The 24,103-nt window shown below is 42.6% G+C and overlaps 1 protein-coding gene across 1 annotated transcript in view; it reads right to left on the bottom strand.

Moving 5' to 3' along the window:
* RUFY4 (RUN and FYVE domain containing 4) overlaps positions 1-13,777 on the bottom strand; it is a 35,852-nt gene extending 22,075 nt beyond the window's left edge. Inside the window, exons 1-3 of the mRNA XM_042446892.1 lie at positions 13,607-13,777; positions 5,214-5,277; positions 2,209-2,315 (exon numbers count right to left, since the gene is read on the bottom strand). Coding sequence (XP_042302826.1) covers positions 2,209-2,315; positions 5,214-5,259 — 153 coding nt within the window. The 5' untranslated portion in view covers positions 5,260-5,277; positions 13,607-13,777. The remainder of the gene's footprint in view (positions 1-2,208; positions 2,316-5,213; positions 5,278-13,606) is intronic.
* Positions 13,778-24,103: the final 10,326 nt, after the last annotated feature.

Below are 24,103 nucleotides of genomic sequence, written 5' to 3'. Positions count from 1 at the left end.
ATCTCATCATTCCTGCTAATGAAAAGGGTCCCAGTATTTCATCTCTTCAAGACATGGCTACAGCACTCCTGGGATTACAGGGTAAAAAAAGAGTTTAAAAAAAAAACACGAACAGTTTGGGGCTCCCTGCTGTTTATCAGACAGTTTATGTTAAGTGTGGGAGAAAAGTGTGACTCTCCAGATGTTGTGTTTTAGATTCTAACTTCCATCAGATACAGGACAGCCCAACCAAAGATTAGAGATTAGGGGAGCTGCAGTCCAACATCTAAAGAGCCACATGTCCCCCACCACTGCCTTAAGATGACACATTCTTACTAATAATATCTCTTTTTGTTATTCAGGATGTCAAAGAGATCTGTCAGGAGCAAAAAAAGAGAAAAGAGAAAATTAAAAAAAGGGGGGGAGACTTCACAGGTTGAAACTGAATGGTCACATTGAATGGCCATCTATTGTTCTCATTATATAGTTTTTAAGTGACTTTGTGACTATACTGTTTTCTTTTGAAGGTAACATTCCCTCAGGCATACCCTATGTTGTATCCTAATAGTGGGTGAGCATAGCAATTGCCATCTCATCTCTCTCTCTCTCTCTGCCATCTCAGGCCTTGTCTACATTGTTGTTTTACCCCAAGTTCCCCCCTCCCCAGGATTGCTGTGTCCTGCTTACAAAATGCAGGGCCAAACCCCCAAATCTGGTCTGGACTGTCTTCATGACGCCCACACTTGATTCAGGGCTTCCTCCCCATAACCTGCATTTTAAAAGCTCACTTTGTGTTGTGGTTTTTCAGTGAGTTTTTAGCAATGACAGATGGTTGCCTTTAAACTCACACTCCCCATTTGTCACCCAGAGCCACCCCGTTGGCTGCAAGTTGCTCTGAGGTTAAAACAAGGTGGCCAGCATCAATATCATTGCTGGATGCCTTGTTTTGACCTCAACAGCAGCACCAGGAGATGAATGGGGATCATGTGGGAAGGCAGTTGCCCACCATTGCTGGAGAAGAGAGCCAAAGGTAAGGGGGGAATTTGGGGTCCAGAATACTCTGGGGGCAGCCTTGAGTATTCTGGCAAGTGTAGAGGAGCCCTCATTCTGCCTGGCACATACTGGGTTTCTCTCTTTCTTTTTCCTCATCCAGTGGGTTGTTAGGAGAGGGTCAGGTTGCCCTTGTAAGAGGTCTGAACCGATTACTTGCAGATAACATTTTCTACTGTAATCAAAATAACAAGGTAGGGAATAAGTTTGGGAGTTCTGGGTTGGACACCTTAACGTCTTGTGAGCCAGATCAAGTTGGAGCTTATCCTGTCCCCTGCCACTCTTAGGTCCATGGCGAAAGAGTCGAGTGGGGCTTCCGCAGCTGGCTTTTCATCCAGGAACCAGATTTTACTTTCTCTTATTCCTCTCTACTAGAGAAAGGGATTGAAGGGGCAAGGAGTCACTACTATGTCCAGCCAGAGCATTGCTTGCAAACACAGGGTAGAACCCACTGTTATCTCTGATCTCCGAAATTGCAGTGATTTCTTTCCCTCTAAAAGGGGAAGAGATTCAGAGAGGGTAAAAAGGCTTTGTACAAAGCACAAAGGATTGGTTATTACCTTTAAAGCCCTACATGGTTTGGGTTCAGGTTATCTATAGGATTACCTTCTCCCATACAACTGCCCTGTACATTCATCTCCTCTGGGAAATGTTTGCTCCAACTGGCCAGGACTAGATTGGCAACAGTTTCCCAGAGGAAACAGTTTGTCTCTTGGTTCCAGACTGTGGAATGACCTGTTGGAAGAGATACAATAGCTGAAAATGCTGACTGCATTTAAAACATCATTAAAGATATGTCTCTTCCAGCAGGCTTATCCAAGGCAATTTTCAATCATAACTTTTTAAGAATGAATTTATATGACTGTAATTTAATGGTTTTATAGTATTGTATTTTACCTGTTGGTTGTATAGATTTTCTTTTTTTAAAATTGTGTTTTGTATTTTAACATATTGTATCCCACCTTGAGGCTTGAGGACAGATGGGAAAAGAATTATTATTATTATTATTATTATTATTATTATTATTATCATCATCATCATCATCATCATCATCATTAGTGGAGGTGTTCATTGAGGAACCTTCCCTCCATTAAGAGGCAAAAAAAAAAAAAATCACACATCCTTTTGTTTACTGTATTGGCAATCAAATACCTGCATCAGGTGCTTCAGGTGCCTTACCTGCAGCAAAAACTCCAGCTGAGCACAGAACTGTTGCAGCTCCCGACTACCATCTGTCACTGGTAGTCCCCGTGCCTGGTAATTTGCATTTAACTCAATCACAGTATCTAAATAAGCAAAGAGATAAGATTAGTCACCTAACTTAGTTATTAGAAGTATCACTCCTTTTAGTGCTGAATTTGGGAGGCATGCAGACACTTTGTCACCAAAAGTGGAAGCGGTGAGAAACAGGAATTAGACACCTTCAGGTACAGGGGAACCTAGCAGTGTTCAAAAGTACACAACAGCCAATTGAAAAGGGAACACATGACAGAAGGAGGAGGACAGTGGAGGTGAAAAAAAGGTCTGTGAGGAGCATAAATGAGCTGCATGTTCTTCACCCCAATAGAGAAGATGGGTCCAGGAGTACTCTCAACAAACATTCATTAAAATAGAGTTGAACTATGGTAGGCTTCTAATATTCTGCATTCTGACACTTCTTGGTAATAGTATGGAGAAGATAAGATGAGCCATACTGGATCATCCCAAAGGACTGTCTAATCTAGAATACTGTTTTCACACTGGGAAGCACACAAGTAGGACATGAGGCCAATAGCTCCTGAATTTTGTATGGAGTGAATAGTTCCAATTAAATAAAAGCCTTTGCCTCATAACCATAATTTATGGCTCCTTTTCATCCTGGAGAGAAGTGACCAGTGGGGTCCCACAGGGCTCAGTCCTGGGGCCAGTGATATTCAACATCTTCATCAATGATTTGGATGACAGAATTGGGAGCATACTCATCAAATTTGCAGATGACACCAAATTAGGAGAAATAGCTAATATCCCTGAGGACAGGATCAAAATTCAAAATGACCAGAATAGACTAGAAAGCTGGGCCAAAGCTAACAAAATGAAATTCAACACACAGAAATGTAAGGTACTGCACTTAGGGCGGAAAAATGAAATGCACAGATATAGGATGGGGGACACCTGGCTGAACGAGACTACGTGTGAAAGGGATCTAGGAGTCCAAGTAGACCACAAATTGAACATGAATCAACAGTATGATGTGGCAGCTGAAAAGGCCAATACAATTTTAGGCTGCATCAATAAAAGTATACTGTCTAGATCAAGAGAAGTAATAGTGCCACTGTATTCTGCTTTGGTCAGGCCCCATCTGGAATATTGTGTCCAGTTCTGGGCACCACAATTTAAAAAGGATGTTGAGAAACTGGAGCGTGTCCAAAGGAGGGCAACTAAAATGGTGAAAGATCTGGAAACCATGCCCTATGAGGAACGATTTAGGGAGCTGGGGATGTTTAGCCTTGAGAAAAGAAGGTTAAGAGGTGATATGATAGCCCTGTTTAAATATCTGAAGGGATGTCATATTCAGGAGGGAGCAAACTTGTTTTCTGCTGCTCCAGAGAACAGGACCCAGAACAATGGAGGCAAGCTACAGGAAAAGAGATTCCACCTCAACATTAGGAAGAACTTCCTGACAGTTAGGGCTGTTCGACAGTGGAATGCACTCCCTCGGAGGGTGATAGAGTCTCCTTCCTTGGAGGTCTTTAAGCAGAGGCTAGATGGCCATCTGTCGGGTATGCTTTGACTGAAATTTCCTGCATGACAGGGGGTTGGACTGGAGGGCCCTTCTGGTCTCTTCCAACTGTACGATTCTATGATCCTATGATTCTATGGCAGTGTAAGACGACAGCATGCATACTTTCATGGCATACACATGTGTTGACTGGGTGAGCATTTTGCATTCATCCCTAGTTTGTAGCAAATTTGGATCTGGGTCAATTATTTCCAATTAGCAAGTTAACCATCAATTACACATCATTCCCTCCAGAGAGGGATCAAAGTACAAAGATAGCTTAAAAACTAAAATGCACAGATGGGAAAAGTGATCTTGTTGGAGTCTAACTTCCACTCCCCCATCCATTGGGCATGCTAGCTGGAATAGATAGGATTCTATTCCAATGATATCTGCAGAGCTATACACTCCCCATCTCCATTATTGAAAGATCATAACTACATGGCACAGAACAGCAATGTTCTGCATATTTACAGTCCCACATTTGATCCTGGAATATCCAGTCAAATAAGAGGCATGGACCTTTCGGTCTTCCACAACCTTTGTATTACACTGCGTATAATTTTTCACCATTGGTCATGCTGACTAGGATATCAGGGAACAGAAGCTTGAAACATCTGAAAGATGAAAGATTTCCTGCCCCTGAATTACAGGATTTCATGTAGAGGAAAGGCCTGGGAAAGATCCCTTTTTTCAACCCCAAAGAGCTGGGCCAAGGAGTATTCTCAGGATGGACAGCAATTGACCATTGCTGGCCTCTCTTTCTTTCTACCTTTTTCAGAAGGTGAGGTTGAATTTACAGATACTGTAGCTTTCAAGTGGGGAGCTGAGGGAATGACCTATTGGCAGGGACAAACAGTGATTTGAAAGTACTGCTGGGAAAGGGGGTGTCAGCTACTCAAATGAACATAACATATAACAATGACAAAACATTTGTGTGTGTGTGTTGTGTGCTTTCAAGTTGTTTCCAACTCATAGTGAACTTAAGGTGAACCTATCATGGGGGTTTCTGGGGTGAGAGTGTGTGACTTGCTCAAGGTCACCCAGTGGGCTGAGCAGGGAACTGAACACCAATCTCAAAAGTGGTTATACATCGTTCAGGGTAGCTATCAACAATTAAAACCAATCATGCATACAGTAAAATTATACAACAGTAAAACAGCAGCAATATTATAATAAAGCCAGAATACAATTCTATTTATATAAAAATAATGATGGCTACTTGAGCAATATGCCCAGCCTCAAAAACTGAGGTGGACAACTGAAGCCCTCCCAACATTTTTGGGCAGTTGTTCCCCTAATCTCTACCCCCCCCCCCAAAAAAAACCCTAGCTATGGTTGCACCACACCTACCCACTCTTGCACAACACCCCCCACCCTCAGATAAAACCAATAGTTGTACTCAAAGGGTCCTCTATGCACTTACTCTCTAAGTCTCTGATTACACGAAGAAGCTCTCTGGTACTCGCCATAGCACGGCCTCACCTGGTCTGCAAAGGAAAATGTAGTTCATTAAGGGGATTGGCTTGTATCAAATTGCAGTTTGAGATTCTTCAAAAAGATTCTTCCTCCAAATAAGAAATTGGCATGAAATGTATGTAAGGAATCCTATGTAGCCCAGAAAACACATGGAGACAGCAAATTCAGAGTTAATTAACCATTTTGCAGTTCTTCTTCAGTCCAACAGCTTTCAGTTCAAACAGGAGTTTTCCTCTCCTTCATGAATATTTTATCTTTGTTCAACAGTTTTCAATTCAATCAGGAATTTTCCTTTCCTTCACCTATGTTTTTTTCTTTGTTCAATAGCATACAAATCAAACAGGTATTTTCTTCTTCTTCACAATTTTTTATTTTCTTAATTCTATCCTGTACTGTCTGAATCTTGTGATGGTCTTATTATGCTGCTCTGATGCGGTAGTTAGGATCAGGAGCAAAGTTGACTGACACCACAATGCAACTAACTGACAAAGTGGCCTGCTTGCACAACATTCCCATCCAAATGTAGACTGCAGCTCTGTTAATATGAAAACTTCTATGTCTCTTTTTCACTTTTGCTGTCTTGTGACAGAGGAATTTGTGTACATTGCTTAAGACTTGAGGCAAATCTGAGTTATGTCTGGATTTTATATTTTCCAAAATGTGAAATCAACTGTTATCCCAATCATTCTAGGCATAACCTAAACTTGTATGATACCTCAGTGTCAGAGTCATTTGAGTATGAGCTCCTAAATGTTTAAGTGGATTCTCTTTTCTTGTAATTTGAATCTACACTTGTCCCTCCACATTTGCTGGGGTTAGGAGCACAAGACCCCTGTGAATGTGGGAAAACTGCAAATAAAAGGGGGCTATGTTTTTACCAGAGAGAACACTTCTCTAGGAATCTCTAGGTCCTCCGGTGCAACTCTATGGTCAACATCTGCCAGACACTGATTATAGAATTGCCCTGGAAGAGCTACAAATACCCAGTTGAGTGTTCTATCTAGGAATCTCTAGACCCTTCAGTGTGACTCTTGGTTAAAGCTGACCATGGAGTTGCACTGGGGGACCTAGACATTTCTAGAGATAACATATTAATAAAATCTGTGAATAATAAAATCTGCAAAAGTTAAAGCCACAAATGTGGAGGGAGGAGTGTACTCGTTTGTGTCTTGGTTTCTATTGCAGAAGAAAACACTCCATCTTCTACGTCACGTCCCTTCAGACATTTAAAAACGGCTATCATGACATATCTCAGTTTTCTCTTCTCCTATCTAAACATATCCAGCTCCCTAAGCCATTCCAGATGGGTCTTTGTCTCTTGGACTCATATAAAACATCTTCCTAAATTTCTACAGTGTACAAATGGTCTACTTGAGGGTATTCAGTCATATGCAGAGTTGGCCTTGCTTATACTGCTGTGAGAAAAAGAGGAGGGCTATAGGATCTGATTAGGATTCATTTTTTCCATATGTTGCCCTTTTTTTTAATGACAGTTCTGTTCCAAAACAAGAATATTGGAGTTCTGGCCCAGCATTTCAAATCCAGGCTATAATCTGGTGACATCAGTTTATTGGGGGAGACACAATGGCAAGTCTGTGTGGATGGGGTCACAGAAGAATGTTATGGGTTAAGAAGTGTTCAGCTTACAAAGGACGAATAGAAAATAGAGACAACAGCAAAATCAGTGCAAGACATGGATGAGCAGGTTGTGTGATGGCCCAGCTCAAGAAGACTCAGAGCAATGGCTTCAAACTACATGAAAATAGATTCCACCTAAACATTCAGAAGAACATTCTAATAAGAGCACTTTGACAGTGGAACATGCTGCCTTGGAGCATGGTGGAGTTTTTAAAAGAGGCTGGATGGCCTTCTGTCAGGAGTGCTTTGAAACTTCCCGCATGGCAAGGGGTTGGAATGTATGGCCCTTGTGGTCTCTTCCAGCTCTATGATTGTATGACTCTATGTGGCTCTTATCGACTTAGAAGATACCATTGTGAAAGACCTAGCCTGGCTACTATTTGCCTTCTGCAATGAGTTGCTGTTGTTCATTGTTTATCTACAGAATGGATGATTGCTCAGAGCCTTGGGTCTTCTCTGTGTGGGAAAAAGAAGAAGAAGAAACACCAACTTTTTCTCTTTAGCTAGCATCACATGACTACTAATCATATCTGAGTGTTAACACTCTGCAAAATGTTGCAGGCACAAGGGAGTAGGGTCCTGTGATACTCATGCAACCATATTCCACATAACATACAACTACTGCAACTGATATGATAGCTAGGGAAAGCACATATCCTCTACTGACAACATACTTTACATAGGTAAAATACTCTTCTATGTAAATCATTTGAGTTATACACACAGCCTCAGTCTGTCTTATAGCAGGTCAATCTCAGGGGGCAGGCATCAGGCATGCTTAACTTTAGTGCAATAAAGTGCTTTGGAAATACTCATTTCTAAGTAAGTTTGCAGTCCAGACAGTAATCATCCCAGGCATATCTGCTGTCACTTGCATCTAACCTATGATTGGGCAATTGCACAGGAAGCCAGGGTTGATTTCCCCCCTTGAGCCCCACTATGAGCCACCCTCCCAAGCCCTCCTTAAGTCTTTCATTTTTATAAGCGTCAATCAGAAGTGACTTTTTTTTCTTCACTTGAAGACCTGGATCCACTCACAGCAGCTGCAGAAGAAATGGTAGATTCCAGAGTTGATTTATCAGCCCCCAGTAACCGATCCACCAGGAGGTCCTGGCTGGTTCTGTCAGTGCTGGCTTAAGGCATTTTGCTGCATGATGTGGGACCTTACCACACAGGGGCTTCTTGAGCGCCAATTCGCATTGGCCAATGCGATTTCACGTCATATCGCATTGGGCATCCACATTCGTGCTCTCTCAATACGCTTTGCCGATCCGATTTCATATCATATCGTATCATTCATCCACACCTGGGCGGCCTTCTGGATCGGCCAATGCGCATCGGCCAATGTGTATTGACGCAAAGCGAGGCCAGTGCAGATTGGAGAACCACACCAGCCGAATAATGTGTGTTCGCCGATGCGCATCGGCAGCTTTGCGCATGCTCTGTGGGGCTCTGAACGGGGCGCAACATTTTTAACTTCCGGGGGTGAAGAATGAGGTCACTGTTTAGCGCAGAATATCGCGAGAATTGCTGCCTTTAGCCACTTACGAAAGGGGTATGCTCCATCTGTATATGTGTGTGTGTGTGTGTGTGTGTGTATATATATATATATACACACACACACACACATAAATACATACATACATACATACATATACACATAGTGGTATAGCCAAAAGTATGATGCCTTTTCTATGTGTAAACACACATTTGTCTGTATGAGAGTTTATATATATATATATATATATATGTACTGTGGAGCAGCCGAAAGTGTAATGCTGCATGTATATGCTTGCACAAACATCTTTGTGTGTGTGTATATATATATATATACACACACATACATATACACACACGCATACACACACACACACACACACACACACAAACTGTGGAGCAGCTGAAAGTGTAATGCTTCATGTATATGCTTGCACACACATCTTTGTGTGTGTGTGTGTGTATATATATATATATACACACACATATATATATATACACACACACACACACAAACTGGAGCAGCTGAAAGTGTAATGCTGCATGTATATGCTTGCACACACATCTTTGTGTTTGTGTGTGTGTATATATATATATACACATACATATACATACACACACACACACACACACACACACACACACACACATATATATATGCAGGAATTCCCTGTTACAAGGAAATTTCCCTGGATGGCAATTGCCAAGGATCCACTCAGTGAAATCATGCGGTTGGTACATTGCCATTCAGGAATACTGGATCACCCACCCATGGCAATGTACCTATCTTTCCCTTGGGATTGGGATGAGAGTTTATATATGTATGTATGTATGTGTCTTTTTAGATTGTAAGCCTGAGGGCAGGGAACCGTCCAATTAAAAAGTTTGTATGTACAGTGCTGTGTAAATTTACAGCGCTTTATAAATAAAGGTTAATAATAATAATAATAATAATAATATATATATATATATATATACACACACACACACACACACACACAAACACACACATATATATTCAAAAACACACTGTGCCACAGCCAAAAGTGTGATGCCTTATTTATATGTGTACACACACATCTGTCTGCTTGAGTGTTTATATATATGTGTGTGTGTGTGTGTGTGTGTGTGTGTATGTGTATGTGTGTGTGTGTGTGTATATATATATATATATATATATACACACACATACATACTGTGGAGCAGCTGAAAGTGTAATGCTACATGTATATGCTTGCACACACATCTTTGTGTGTGTGTGTGTGTACACACACACACACACACACACACACATATACATATACATTCCCCCCTCCCCGGACACAAAAGGTTTCTGTTTTATCTCGTTCAGTGGAAATAACGCTCTCAGCCCCAGCAGTTGTGCTAAACGGGGAAAGGGCCAATGGAAGGAGAAGGGGGAAATTCCAGCTCAGCCTCATGGGAGATTTGTAACCGGTGGTCTTCAAGAGAACCAGTGGATTGGATGTACACACCAGCCAAAGCAGCAGGGGTTCCGCACTGGCCATCAGTGCGGATCCAGCTGATCCCCTAATTTAGCGTACTCGGAAAACGGAGGAGCCGGCTGCCTTCAGTTCGGAACCCAGCCGTGAATACGCATTGGCCAAAGCGTATTCACGTTATATCGCATTGGTCAATGCGTATTCAGAGCTCACAGGTGTGGAATTCCAATGCTATATAATGCAAATGCGCATTGGCCAATGCGAACTGACGCTCAAAAAGCCCCCATGTGGTAAGGTCCGTGGATTTCAAGTAGCAATCCCTTCCTATTGATGCACCTTAAGATATTGCAAACCTCCCTTTCTGTGAGTGAAGCCCCCCCATCTGAGATGACCTCTCAGAAAAACCTCCACCAATGGAAAGCTACACCATGATGCTTCTGCAGTGCATACTCTACAATAGTAGAGGAAGGAAGGAAGGAAGGAAGGAAGGAAGGAAGGAAGGAAGGAAGGAGCATAGATGGAGAGTGTAGGTCACAGATCTCCCAGATCCAAAGCCTTCCCATTCACCTTCATGAGGGAAGGAAAACACACTAGCCCAGTAGCTGGAAGATTTAATCTATCTCCAGCTTCTCCCTCCTCCACTTTCTGCCCTTTCTAATCTAAGCTCAGCAGGCCTTGGGAAATCATGGTTCTTCTGCCAAAAATGCAACCTCTCCTGTTCAACAAGATTTCTCTGCCTAACTCTCGCTCAGAGCATGAAAACCTTGTAGTATGCAAAGCTTTGTTATATAAATAGTTCTTGGATATTTTACTACAAGCAGTTCAAAATGTGATGTCCAAGAAATTTGGGGATTAAGATCTGTGTGAGATTTTCTCTAACCTCTGTTTGAGGACAAGCCCCCCAAAGGGTGCCACAGTGCTTAAGGCACATTCTTATCTAAAAAGCCTGCCTTTACACAGTCTGCAGCTCCTGAATGTTCTCTGTCCCTGGTTTGCATGACATCCTGTGAAGCCCAAGGAGAATACACATACCTGGTCTGAGAAGTTGGCCTTCCACTGCATCCTGAATAGAGCCTGATCCCTAAACCACTTGGTCTCATCTGTTTGGATGCTGAGGCTGGTCTATGAATAGCTTCCTTTTTCCTTTGGGAGTCATTGCTTCCCAAATGGAAAGGATGACACTGAGGGAGGTGGAGGAAATCCCCTTGGATTCCAGCAAAGGCCCACATGACCGAGGCCCAGTTCAGACAAATTCAGTTTTCCAGCATGCACAACATTGTAGATTACGAGCTCAGCCTTACCATTAAGCTCATGAGCAGCAGTTCAGTTGCCAGATTTCAGGATCTGGCCCTAAGTCTCCAGTTTTGTGGATTATCTCCAGGCAGGAGGCAAGGGGCTTGTCTACACCAGTAGGAAATGTTGCATTCATCCTGAAGCTGGTGCTGGCAGTCTCCACAACATATGACTACTTCCAGGAAAGATCTGTGGTTTTTGGCCCTTAACCTGACATTGCTCTGAAGTAAGCAAAACCAGGGAAATCTCCGGGGTTTCCAGAAAAACCTGGAGTGCCTACGGTCCTTTTGGCCGATCCAGTTGTCCATATGCCAAGAACCACACCATCCTTCTTACACTGTACTGAGCAGTGCAGGGAAGGGGCTGGATCTCTTTTGGAGCCACCATCACCACTTTCTTGCCTGAAAGAGACAGCCTGGCAGGTAGAGTGACCCCTCCTTTGTTGATCACATGGTGGAGCACCCTGTTCTGACCTCTGCAGAAGCACTAGCATGCTGGGCAAACTCTTGCAGGGAATTCCTATGAGGAAGTGGCAGCTGTGAAGGTGGCACTGAAGGGGATGAGCCGTCCGGGCTGATGCAGTGCTGGCCCAGCTGGCCCATGTACACAACAAATAATGCTGCATTGCACCAAAGTTGGCTTGGTGTGTGTGGCCACTGTTGTGGTCAGTCTGGGGCCAATGCAGGGCATAATGCTCCAGACTGGCCCTGGATTAAGCAGCCAGTTCAAACATGCCCAAGGATGCAATTTTTCCAGTTACTGTATGTTGGGTTGAGCTCTGGGCAAGAAGAAAGAAGGGTGTGCAAATCTCCCGCTCAACTAATAGAGCAATAAGCTTGTTACCAATGTGATGCTTGTTACCATTTTCAAGGATTAATTTACAATATTTCTTGCTGCAACTTGCAACTTAAATTCCTCCTTGTGCTTCCTTCCCAGTTGTTGTGGCATCAGGGATTCAGGGCTCTCCTTCTGCTCTGCTTTGCTCTGCATCCACTTTCTGGCTAGAAACAAGTAGGCTAGATTCAATGTTCCTTATCTCACCTACCTAAATAAGTGAGAAGGAATAACCTTCCCATTTCACATTGATCTATGAATAGTCTTTTTAGCTAAGTCTTACTTTCCAAACAGGAAAATATGTCCCACCTCTCTCTCTCTCTCTCTCTCTCTCTATATATATATATATATATGAACAGTTGTGAGCAACTGCAGTGGGTACTGAATGCATAACAGTTCATGACATCACTTTAGGTCTCAGTTTTGGCCCACAAGGGCCAGGGCCTGAGACAATCTTGAATGGGCAACCCTAGACAGCAGAACATCTGATGTCTTCCTTTAACCAGCTAACCCTGCAAACCCTGATTCAAAGACAACAGCATGCCACTCAGTCCAAAAGAGGCAACCTTTCACTTCTGCTAGCTGGAGTGCTAATAGTTCACTTCCACACTGCTGAATTAATGCAGTTTGACAATGCTTTAACTGTGGCAGGTCCATCCTATGGAATTTTGGGATCTGTAGTTCGCTGTGACACCAGAGCTCTCTGACAGAGAAGGCTAAACATCTCACAAAATTTGTCACACAATGACAAATCCTAGAATTCAACAGCATTGAACCAAGGCTGCTAAAGTGTCAAACTGCATTAATTTTGCAGTGTAGATGCAGCTCCCTCTCCCACCCAGTGCATACACCCTGTTGTTGTTGTTGTTGTTGTTGTGTGCCTCCAAGTCGTTTCTGGCTTATTGTGACCCTAAGGTGAGCCTTATCATGGGCTTTTCTTGGCGTGTTTCTTCAGAGGAGGTGTGCTCTTGCCATCCTCGGAGGCTGAGAGTGTGTGACTTGCCCAAGGGGATTTCCAGTGGCCAAGCCAAGATTCAGACCCTGCTCTCCAGGCTGGCTCTCTACACCCCCCGAGAAGTGTGCACTGCACACACTGCGTTCTCTTTTCGAGGGCTGGGCGATGTGTAGCACACCAAAAGAGGAAGCTCGCCAGGCTTGAAGGCCAGGAGGCTGGAGGGGGGAGCAGATCAGGGCACCACAAAATGGAGGACGTGCCAGAAAAGAAAAGGGAATGTCTCCTGGACAGACGCTGAAGCAGGAGTCTCTCTGGAGGCCAAGCTGGGCGGGAGCGAGGCCGGCAGCCTCTCAGGGCAGCTCAGGTCCCCGGGCGGAGGGTTTGGGGCGCTGGCCCAGCCTTGCCTTCCGCCTTCGCAGCAGCCGAGCCCAGAGCTCCCTGCTGGGCGGCCGTGTGGCCTAGTGGTTTGAGCGTCTGACTCTGGAGACCATGAAACCCACTTGGGCAAGTCACACTCTCTCAGCCTCGGAGGATGGCAATGGAAAACCCCCTCTGAGGAAACTTTTGTCAAGGAAACACCCCCTCCCCCCGCCAGCCCCAGCAGGACCCTCTGCCCCCCTCACTCCCCCGGAGGGAACCCCCTTTTCTCCAGCAGCCACTCACCCTCCTCCGGCCTCCAGGCTGCCTCTAGTCCTTGGCAAAGCGAAAGCAGGAAGCATTGTGTTGTTGTTGTTGTTGTTGTTGTTGTGTGCCTTCAAGTCATTTCCGACTTCTGGCGACCCCAAGGCGAACCTGTCCTGGGGTTGTCTTGCTCCGTCCCTCCCAATGGCGTGTGCACTTGCCATCATCCTCTGAGGCTGAGAGAGTGCAGCTTGCCCAAGGCCACAATCCTTTGCCATGTCTGAAGCATCTCTTTGTGTGCCTTGGCAAGATTAGTTCAGGAGGGTGGGTGGTTCTGCCTCCCTCTGAGGATGAGAGAGTGTGACTTGGCCAAGGTCACAAACAGTGAGTTTTCAGAGCTGAGCCCAGGATTCGAACCCTGGTCCAGCCTTCAAACCATCGCACCACATTGCCTCTTGAAACATCTGTAGGATGTTTGGAAGGCCAACATTTCCCAGCTCCTGATGAAAGAGGTGCACTGGAGCCTGGCCTAGCTTTCCTTCCTTATTTTCCAATATTTCATTGCTGTGATCAAGGCTTTGAGGTGGAATGGACACTTCACTTGAGTGGTTCTCAACCCTTTTTTATCCTTGCAACCCCTTTTACATCTACATGCAAACATCATGCCCCCTCCCCACTCGATATAGTATATGAATAAAAAGTTTTTGTTCGTTTAATGTGCCTATTTTATTTTAAACACAAGGATTGATCGTAACTTTAATACACACACACACACACAAGCATTTTATAAGGAAATAGATCTCCTCCTCCTCCTCTTCTCCCCTCAGGCAGAGGCTCCAAGCAGCCTATTTGTCTTTCTTTTTTCCGCCAGGAGAAAAAATAGTTTGGGAAGCAAGGGAGGGGGTCAGGGCTTTCAAGTCTCCTGCCCCCCTGAGGGTCCCATCAAGGGTGACCGAATGTCCTCCTTTCCCAGGACATGTCCTACATTTCAATCTTCTGTCCAGGGAGTAATTTCAAAATGTCCTCCATTTGGAGCGTGACTGCGAAGCTGTAAGGTCCTCCATTTTTCTTGAATGGCCTACATTTTGCAGTGCCTTGTCCTCTTTTGCAGTTAGGGCATCTGATCACCCTGGTCTCACCTCACTGGTTGAGAGCCACTGCTTTAAACTGATGTCAGTTCCTCTTCAAAGGCTGGTGACAGCAATCTCTCTTAACACAATACACAGCAGGACAACACAACAAGAGTTGCCCTCCCACCCTTTACATCTCCAGGAACCAGTTCAGTAGTATGACTGATTCCACAGAACTGCAAATACAGTTGTCCTCTTTTTCACCAAAGTTGTTCAAGATGTCACATCTCTCCAGAATGATGTCTGTTGAGCTGGTGCCCCCCCCTCCCAACAAAAACATCAAATGAGAAACCATAATTCTATGAACTAATGTTGTTTGATAATGCCTCTGACCCATCTGTGACCCATTTCAGTGGTTATGAAAATGCTATTTGTCATCTTTGGATAAAGCTGCCATTATTTTTGAAATGCAATACTCCAGCTGCAAAATATCCAGGCCTCCCCTATTTCCACCCTTGGCACAGAATTAGTAGCAGAGAAGGCTCGAAATGATAGCACTATGAAATTTGTATAAAGCACTTCTATTTGTTATTATTTATTTCTCTGGTTTTTTAGATTCCATTCCTATTTTCTTCAGTGAGCTGAAGGCAGCCAAAACGGGTCTTCTCCACCCCACTTTATCTTCACAGTAAGAAAGCTCTAGGGCAGCCTTTGTATCCTGGAGAAACCAGGCCTAAGGGAATCTCTGCATAAAAAATATTATATCTACAGCCAAAAAAAGGTTGTTTTTCAATTGTGATCTCTTACAGAACCCCTAGAGGCCTCTTGTAGTTGCAGGGATCCCTACTGTAGCTTGTGATAAGCTGAGAGAGCAAAAAGCCTCGGTCATCAATGAGTTGCATTGCCAAGAGGAGACTTGAACTTGGACCTCTCAATTTCTAGTCCAGCACTGAAACCAAGCCCAGCATAGTGTAATGGTTCAAGTGTTGGACTATGAATTTGGAAATCAAAGTTTAATTCCCCATCAAAACCCACTGGCCAAAGATGGAAACCAAAGGTGGGCCTCACACTCAGCCCCAGAAACCTCTGTGATAGGTTCATCTTAAGGTTTCCATAAATTGGACTATGACTTTGGTGATCAAGGTTGAATTCCCCGCTCAGCCATGGAAACCAACTGTTTGTAGAGACCCACCTTTGGAGGGTCTCATACCTTCTGGCCCAGAAAACCCTGCGGTAGGTTCACCTTAGGGTTGCCATAAGTTGGAACCAACTTGAATGGCATGTAACAACAACATTAAGAGTCACAGCTCAGCACTCAAACCACAACACCACACTGGCTCTCATGGAAGTTGTAGTTCCAAATAAACGGAGGACAACAAATTATGGAAGCGTGTCCTAAATTGTTCTTGAAGAATAAATAATTTCCAAGTTCTCTTGTCTCAGTCACTAACATAAGAATGCCTTCTACTAAAGGATGGATCTTCTCTGTTTCACAAAGCGCATAGGTTTCACGAAGCTCATAGTGTTGTCCCTTGTTCCTTGCAGTGTGTTGTTACAACATAGACAGAGAATGAGACAAAAAGAGTTTTTCTTCTCTATATTGTGAGGAGCACTGCATGTCAGGCACAGTATACAGACATTAGCCTGTTTTTCTGTAACGTGTTTTTCTATACTGTGATAGGTAATTAATTCTTTCTTGCTCTATATCGTACCCCATATGGAACACAAAGCATACTAATAACCTTTTCCTCAACTAACACTTCAGCAGAATGACATAACTCTTTCAAGGGAAGCTATATTTATTTATTCATTACATTTACAGTGCCTTGCAGAAGTTTTAATCCCTTTGATTTTGCATATTTTGTAGTGTTCAGCTGAAAAGGATATAATTGGCATTGTTAAAATTTAATGTACACAAGATGCTCAACACTGTGAATGTGAAAACTATTTGTGGCACAAAATTTAAATAAATGGAAACATTTTACACCCAGAGGGTAGCAGTGTTTATTAAATCCATTCCAGTTCCAGCTTGGAACACAATAAAAATGTGGACAATTCAAAGGGCATGTGTGTGTGAATGGGCAAGTCACATGCTCTCAGTCTCAGGGGAAGGCAATGAAAAACCTCCTCTGAACAAATCTTGCTGAGAAAACCCTATAATGATAAGTTCACCTTAGGGTCACCTTAAGTGGGAAACAATTTGAAGGTACATAACACACACACACACACACACACACACACACACACTTTCAGTTTCTCCGCCACAGTTTTTGAAATGACAGCTAATAACCTTTTTAATTAAAAACAAATGTTAAAACAGACTTCTCATGTCAAAGTGGGTATAATTTCTACACATTAGTATTGTGCATTTCCTTCCCAAAGGTTGTTTTCAATGAGAACGCTATATGTATGGGGATTGGGTAATTCAGACTTGTTCTGGCAAATGGACCAGTTGTGAGATTAGAGCCAGGAGAATGCTGGTCAAGTGGGAAATCTAAAATACTTGACAGATATATTAGTTTTAGGCTGCAATTGAAGCAAAACCAGTCGAGTTTGATGAGACGTCCTTCTGAGCAGACATGGATGGAGCTGGTGGGCCCCACACATATTCAAAATCAGGCTTGATTCACGTACATTTTGCAGCTACAAGCCACAATTTATATCTGTCATTTATAGCTGATGCTACACACATGTGTTTAGTGTTCAGGAATTATTTTCAGGAATGCAATCTGCAAGGAATATCCATGGATCCTGGTCCATTAAGGTAAATGAGACACTGCCTCTGCCCCACAATCCCATCCCCTACTCAGGCAAGCATGAAACAGTTTACTAAATTGTAAATTAACTAAAAACCCTTGGATTTTCATATATTTCCCTCTAACCTTTCCTTTTAGAATTGAGGATTCCTCCACAGTTTTTTCCCTTCTTTAAGCACCACACCTCTTCTGTTTATCTCTTCCTCCAGGCTAATAAGAACCATAATTGGAAATCTTTTGTTACAAGCATTCCTAAACAACACTAACCCATGCATCTACTCTTGCTGTGTTTAGAAACCTTAGTAAATGTATTCAAGATTATAGCCTCCAGCCTTAAACTGATAACATGACATGTTCCTCCCTGTTGTTTAAAGGCTCTCTTTTATGAGTACACCCTATATCTGAAGAACAGAAATGAAGTTTGGAGCCTTTGGGGTGTTGAAAGGTGTTTGTAAGTGTTAGACTACTTCCGCCATCTACTGGACACAAATGGAAAGAGGAAGATAAGAGTTGAGTCTCAAAGCTTCATTTGAGAACTGAGAAAAAATCCAGGACTATTGAAAGTCATTTCACATCTTATGGAGGTCAGCTTTGGTTTGCAACTGAGGAATTAAAGAATCATTAACACTGATGTACCAGTGGTTAGAATGTAAGGGACAAGAGAATCCAAGCCTATATATCCACACAGGCATCATGAAGCCCATTGGGTGAGCTTGGGCCAAGCACTCTCTTTTAGGCTAATAAACATACCTTACAAGGCAGTTGTAAAACAGGACAGTGATTATTGACCATGCATGATGCTTTGACTGACTTACAGTTAGAGTGGGAGTGAAATGCCACAAAGAGGAGAATGTATTTGACCAGAATACCAGGTCCCTGCCAAAATATTGCTGGAAGAAAAGCATTTGGTGCCTTCATGCTTTGCAAGGGTAGATGTATACAAATGTATACCTAAGACTATAATATGTGGAATGATCCACAAACACTGATGAATTTATCCTGGAGTAGGATTCTGCATGATGCATCACATCTGGCTGGCTGCAGATAAGCCCAAGGGAGCAGGCTGCTTGCTAATTTAGGAAAACAGTGCTTGAGGGATCACTATAATGGTCCACATTTATAATTTACACATACGTTTCCTTCTTTTAAAAAGTAACTGTGAATCCACTGAAAGCTACATTTGCTGCACTGAACAGTTGCCACTTTTACCCCTCACATACCTTAAACAGCTGTATGAGAAAAAGATATTTTGCAGTGACAGCTTTTCCTGGCAAAGACATCCAGTAATAGGGGGAACTTCATGGGGCAAAATTCTGCTTGTGTTGTTCTGGATACACCCTCTCTTGTAATTCTTCATTTCATCCCTCATTGTCCCACTATTTATTTGCATATTTCTTGTTTCCTCCTTGAAACTGCAGTTTACAATTTTATATTTTTTTCCTAAACTAAATTTGAATTTTTGCTTCCACACTCAGATGCAGAATAATAAATTAGATGCAGTGTGCAAAACGTCTAGCTTCAAAATGTGTGAGTGAGACAATGGAATTCGGACATGGCCTGGGTTCAGTTTCAGCTCAAAATGAAATTAATGAAGTGATGAAGGAATTTCTGTGACTGGGAATAGTTGTGATTCGGAATATCTAAAGTGACAGGGACTGTCAAAATAAATACAAATAATAAAGTGATTAAGGAGTATCTATGATTGGGAATAACTGTAAATTGGGTAAAGTTAGTTTTTCTCTACTCATTAATCCTAAGAGTAATTCTGTAGATACAGTATTTCTCAATATCTCTTTTTGGGGCTGCAATGTTTCAAATTCCTTCTCCCTTAATTTTTTTTAAAGCTTCCGGGAAAAGGAGTGAGGAAATAACACAGTAGACTGGCAGTTCTTTCATTTGTACTCAGAAGTAAACTCTCTTAAGTGTGTTCTTAGAGTGCTTCCAAATGGACATATCTAGCACTTCCAGTCAAAAGGCATTGTGTATTTATTTCATCTTTCAATCCTTAATGAATTTTTAGAAGAAACAAAGGCAAAACGTAGGACAAATGAAAGGCCTCATTGTCTGGCCTCTCTTAATATTCTGTTTGAGGTGCACGTATTTCCACAACTGAAGAGTAGTGTGCATAGAATTGTAACCAATGATCTGTGTGAAAGGACATCCTCACATTGATGGGTGTTAGGGCTGCCAATCTGGCTTTTGTGGATCTCAGCATGGATGGAGATGTGTAAATGTTCATTACAGCTAGCTCTAGAAAAGAAGAACGAAATCATCCTGTTTTTTTGATCCTGGATTATGTACAAGCACTCTGTGATCTTTGACCATAGTTCACATGCCTGGTATGCACAAGAGCATAATGGATTCTGTAGACACCACCAAAGAGTTTAGAAAAGTTACTCTTTTGGACTATAGCTCCCAGAATTCCACATGTGGGGGGGGGGGTTGGCTTTTGTAGTAAAAAAAATTCTTGCTCAGTTTTATATGTATACATTTCAACATTGTATTGTTTTCAAATTGTATTGTTTTAATTCTGCTGTTTGCCGCCTTGAGCCTTATATTGGGAGAAAGGAGGGATATAATAATAATAATAATAATAACAATAATAATAATAACAACAACAATAACAACAACAACAATAAGGCACGCAGCCCTCCCGCTTTGCTTGCTGAAGCCATCAGCCACCTAGTAGCTACATCAAGCAAAAGGCTAAATAACTGAACTCAGCATGCAGAGAATTCAGTAAACTGTTATGAAAACTGCTGTGCTGTATAGAGATAGTCTACAGAGGGCCAGTTTCCAATATGATATTTAATTCATATGGATTAGCATCATGCAGTCAGTAAATTGTCAAGGACTACCGAGGAGTCCAGCAGTTTGGTGTATAGATATATCCTCTTTGCCATCCCCTCCATGTCATCATGGTCAAGTTTGTCCTGTGGTTCAGTGGCGATCTGAATACAGGCTGCCGACAGGCAAATCTCATGTGCTGTGCAATACATACATCTCCCTGGCACTGAATTAGCACCTGCATACTTCTTCCTTAGCTCTGTTCTTACATGATATGAAACTGAATTATCTAGTGGGAGTGTTTATTTTTTATATGCACTAAATGTGGGAGAGTCTTGGCAGGCAGAAGTGGCACTTCAGCACTGATCCTGAAACCTAGATTCCAGTGGGGTGGTAAATCTACATCTAGGGTAGGGGGGACACTGGGTCCCCATTTTCCAATCTCACAGGAGACCCGCCTTCAGTTGTTGCTGTTGTGTTCCTTCAAGTCATTTCTGACCTATGGAGACCTTAAAGCAAACCTATTATAGGTTTTTCTTGGCAAGATTTGTTCATGGTGGCTGTGAGAGTGTAACTTGCCAAAGTCATCCAGAGAGTTTCCATGGAATCCCTGTCCTCTAAGGGCCCTGCACCAGTACTGAAACTGTTACAACATGTTGGCTCCCAAGTCCTCAGACCCCACATTAAAAAAAAAAATCAGCCAAATTTTTGACTCACAAGCATAGAAAAACACCTAAACTGCCACCAAAACACAATGCTTTGCCCCCTGCCCCCAACAACCCACCAGCTGTAGAAAGAGATTGCTATTTGAGGGCTGAAGACCTCTCTTTTCAAAAACATTCAGTGCACATAGAAAACTAGATGTCAGGCAAAAGACTACATTTTCCCCTCCAACATGTCCATATATTTATTTATTTATTTTTGTTTGCAGGAACATTTAATCAAATCACTTCCCTCCATGAACAGAACTTGAAAAAACCTACTATAATGGATCACAATTCTAGAAACGATGGAACTACATATGTAGCTTTAGGCTACAACTTCCAGAATGGCTGAGGTATTCAGGTCATCTCTCCCACTAATAATTTTCCAAGTTTTGTTCCTAAAGTCTGAAAAAGGGCACAGCTCTCATGGACATAATGATGATCTAGGTCACAGTGTTCATCTAATACTAGATGTGATCCTAGAAAGTTTGGTCAACTTCCAGCAGAATCACACTGGTAAGACCAAGAGATTCCTAGAGAGATCATATTAATCAAATCCATGAAAAATTCAAAAAGTCAAAGCCACAAATGTAGAAGGCTGACTGTATAATGGTTACTCATGCCACTGTTTTTCTAAAGTAGTAATCACCTTATCTATAAGGGGTATAGCAATGATAAGAGCAAATCAGGGCATTGCCCCCCTTAAGAGTTATGTGTCCCCCCTCACAAATTTTCCTTCAGTCCTCAAATTTCTAGTATTGTAGGTGAGCAATTAGAAATACAGTTTAGGCATCCAATGAAAAGAATATGGTAGAATCTTACAAAATCCCAACACTACTCTTCACACACTTACCAGAACATTATAGAAGAAAGCATTTCCACTCATGCACATTTGTATGCTGCAGGATTCGTGTTTGGTGCATACACAATTTCATGTGAAAGTGAATTCACAGCTTTAATATGTGTGCTGTCACCATACAGGGATTTAACGCTTCAGCAAGAAAAGCAAATGTAATTAACTTGGCTCTTGAAAGTAGTATATTTGGAGGAATTTCAAGTGGACAGTTCCTCGGCAAATTTGCAGAGAAATCATTGTTCATTAGACTTTATTAACAGTTCAGGCCATTATAGTAAGGTGACTTGCACAATATGCATTTACTTCCTAGTCACTGTTATTTGGTTTACACACCTATTTTTCATGTGGAAAATTTTGTACTTAAGTTTGCTTTGGGGTTTTTTTTTGGGGGGGGGGGGGGGAATCTTGGCATCATACTTTCCAATTAAAATGTGTTGATTAGAGTTATTTTTGTCAATAGCCATGAAAACTATTTTCCAGTGAAACATCCACAGATTCTCAAACTCTCCCAATTTTGTCATTGTTCCCCCAATGTAAATGGTTTTGCTACACCCCTGTCTGCACCCACCAATATGTGATGCATCATATTGAAACTTACTGCAGGATGCATGCACTTTCTGAATGTCTGGTGCCTTTCTGCCATCACTGATCAGCTGCACAGTCAAGTGGCCTTTTTTCTACTACTTGGCTGGCCCTGTAGATGTGTAATGACTGTTTATAGGGCAGTGTCACAAACAACCCATTGCTCTGGTTTAATAGCCAAGTCTCCCCTCCTTTCCCCCTTGTTCCTTGACAAGTGAAAACGTGTCACACAGCAGAGGCTGCCAGCAAACATCAGGAAAGGGACAATGCCTGATGGCTGCAACGCCAGACATATTTCACAGACACAAGAGCTCCATTGACCATCCCTCCCCTTCCCACCCTACTCTCCTTAGGAGGGAATTATCTATTGGGAAAGCAACAATGGCACTGTACCCAGGGTGGCAACAGTGAGTCTATCAGACCCACTATCCTTCCCCTGCCCCACAATTGTGTTCAAGTCCACCCCCTGCCTAAGAAATATGTTTCCGGCCCAATCTGGCTACAGCCCCTGGAATTCTTATTAATAATTGACTGGCCTAGATGGTTCTTTTGTGCAGATCCTCTTTCAGACTAATATTTCCAGTCTTAACAGGCCCTCTTGCCAGGGTTGCCTCCTGCAGCCTGTGTGGCAGGACTGGGAGGGAGGGACAGAGGGAGTGGGAAGAAAGTTTTGCAGACTTCTTCCCACTTGTTTGTTTGCTGGTTGGCACGAGCGACTCTTACAGTATCTAACTTTCACTCTGTGGGTAGAGGCAAGCATGTGGCTGATTTCCAGGCAGGCAGGCAGGCCAACAGAATGTGGCATGCAGGAAGAAACTGAAGCTCAGAGGTAGAGTGCGTGTTTTGCATGGAAAAGGCCCCAGGTTGAATTCTGGGCATCTGTAGTTCAAAGGATCTGGCACCAGGGATGGGAAATACCTCCTTTTGGTCTGCAGTGAATAATCTCTAGAGAGCCCCTACTAGTCAGAGAAGATCATATCAGACTAAATCAGCATTCCCCTCCTTGGCTGTTCCAGCTGCACTGATTATCTTGCTACAGAAGAGTGGGATATAAATAAAAGTTTTTATTTATTATTATTATTATTATTATTATTATTATTATTATTATTATTTATTTATTTATTATGCAGTACAACTCCTAGCATTGACCACTGACTGAGCTGTCTGGAGCTGGTGGGAAGTGTAATCCAAAACATCTGGAGGATTTAGTTGGGTCAGAGAGGTTTGAGGTAAAGGCAACAGCTGCTGGAAGCTTCCATGCCAATATGGTAGTGAATCCAATCCAGGTTTTAGTCTGTGGTCCTGAAGAGCCATCCAACCTGATGAATTATATCCCTCAAACAGGACCATGCCCTTAGAAAGCTCCTTTAAAGGCTGGATTAAAACATGGAGAAAATGTTCTATGCCACTCACACAAGAGATTCACCATTCAGCAGATTCGCATGAGAGTCAATAGATACCAGTGGGCAGAGGAACAAATAATCTGGTAGTTTCTGTGTTCCTGTGAACAGTGAAAGAGATTATTACAGACCTAAGGCTTCATGAATAGCCACGCTTAAGTGAGAAAACGATCTAGGTTTTTCAGAAACAGAGAGCATAGCAGTATCAATGGGGGGGGGGGGGGGGAAGGAAGAGCTCCAGCAAGATGCAAAGGTTTGCCCATGAATATGTGCATGATTTAACTGCAAATCAAGAGAACTTTATCTTAAGAGCATTGATTTTATTCCACATATAGCTCCCAGAGAATAATCACTTGTTTTCTGAAATGCAAGCAACACACGCAG

Source organism: Sceloporus undulatus, chromosome 1 (genome assembly GCF_019175285.1).
Source record: "Sceloporus undulatus isolate JIND9_A2432 ecotype Alabama chromosome 1, SceUnd_v1.1, whole genome shotgun sequence".
NCBI lineage: Eukaryota > Metazoa > Chordata > Lepidosauria > Squamata > Phrynosomatidae > Sceloporus > Sceloporus undulatus.
The sequence above is the reverse complement of the archived record's forward strand: the minus strand, read 5'-3'. Positions and strand labels throughout refer to the sequence as shown.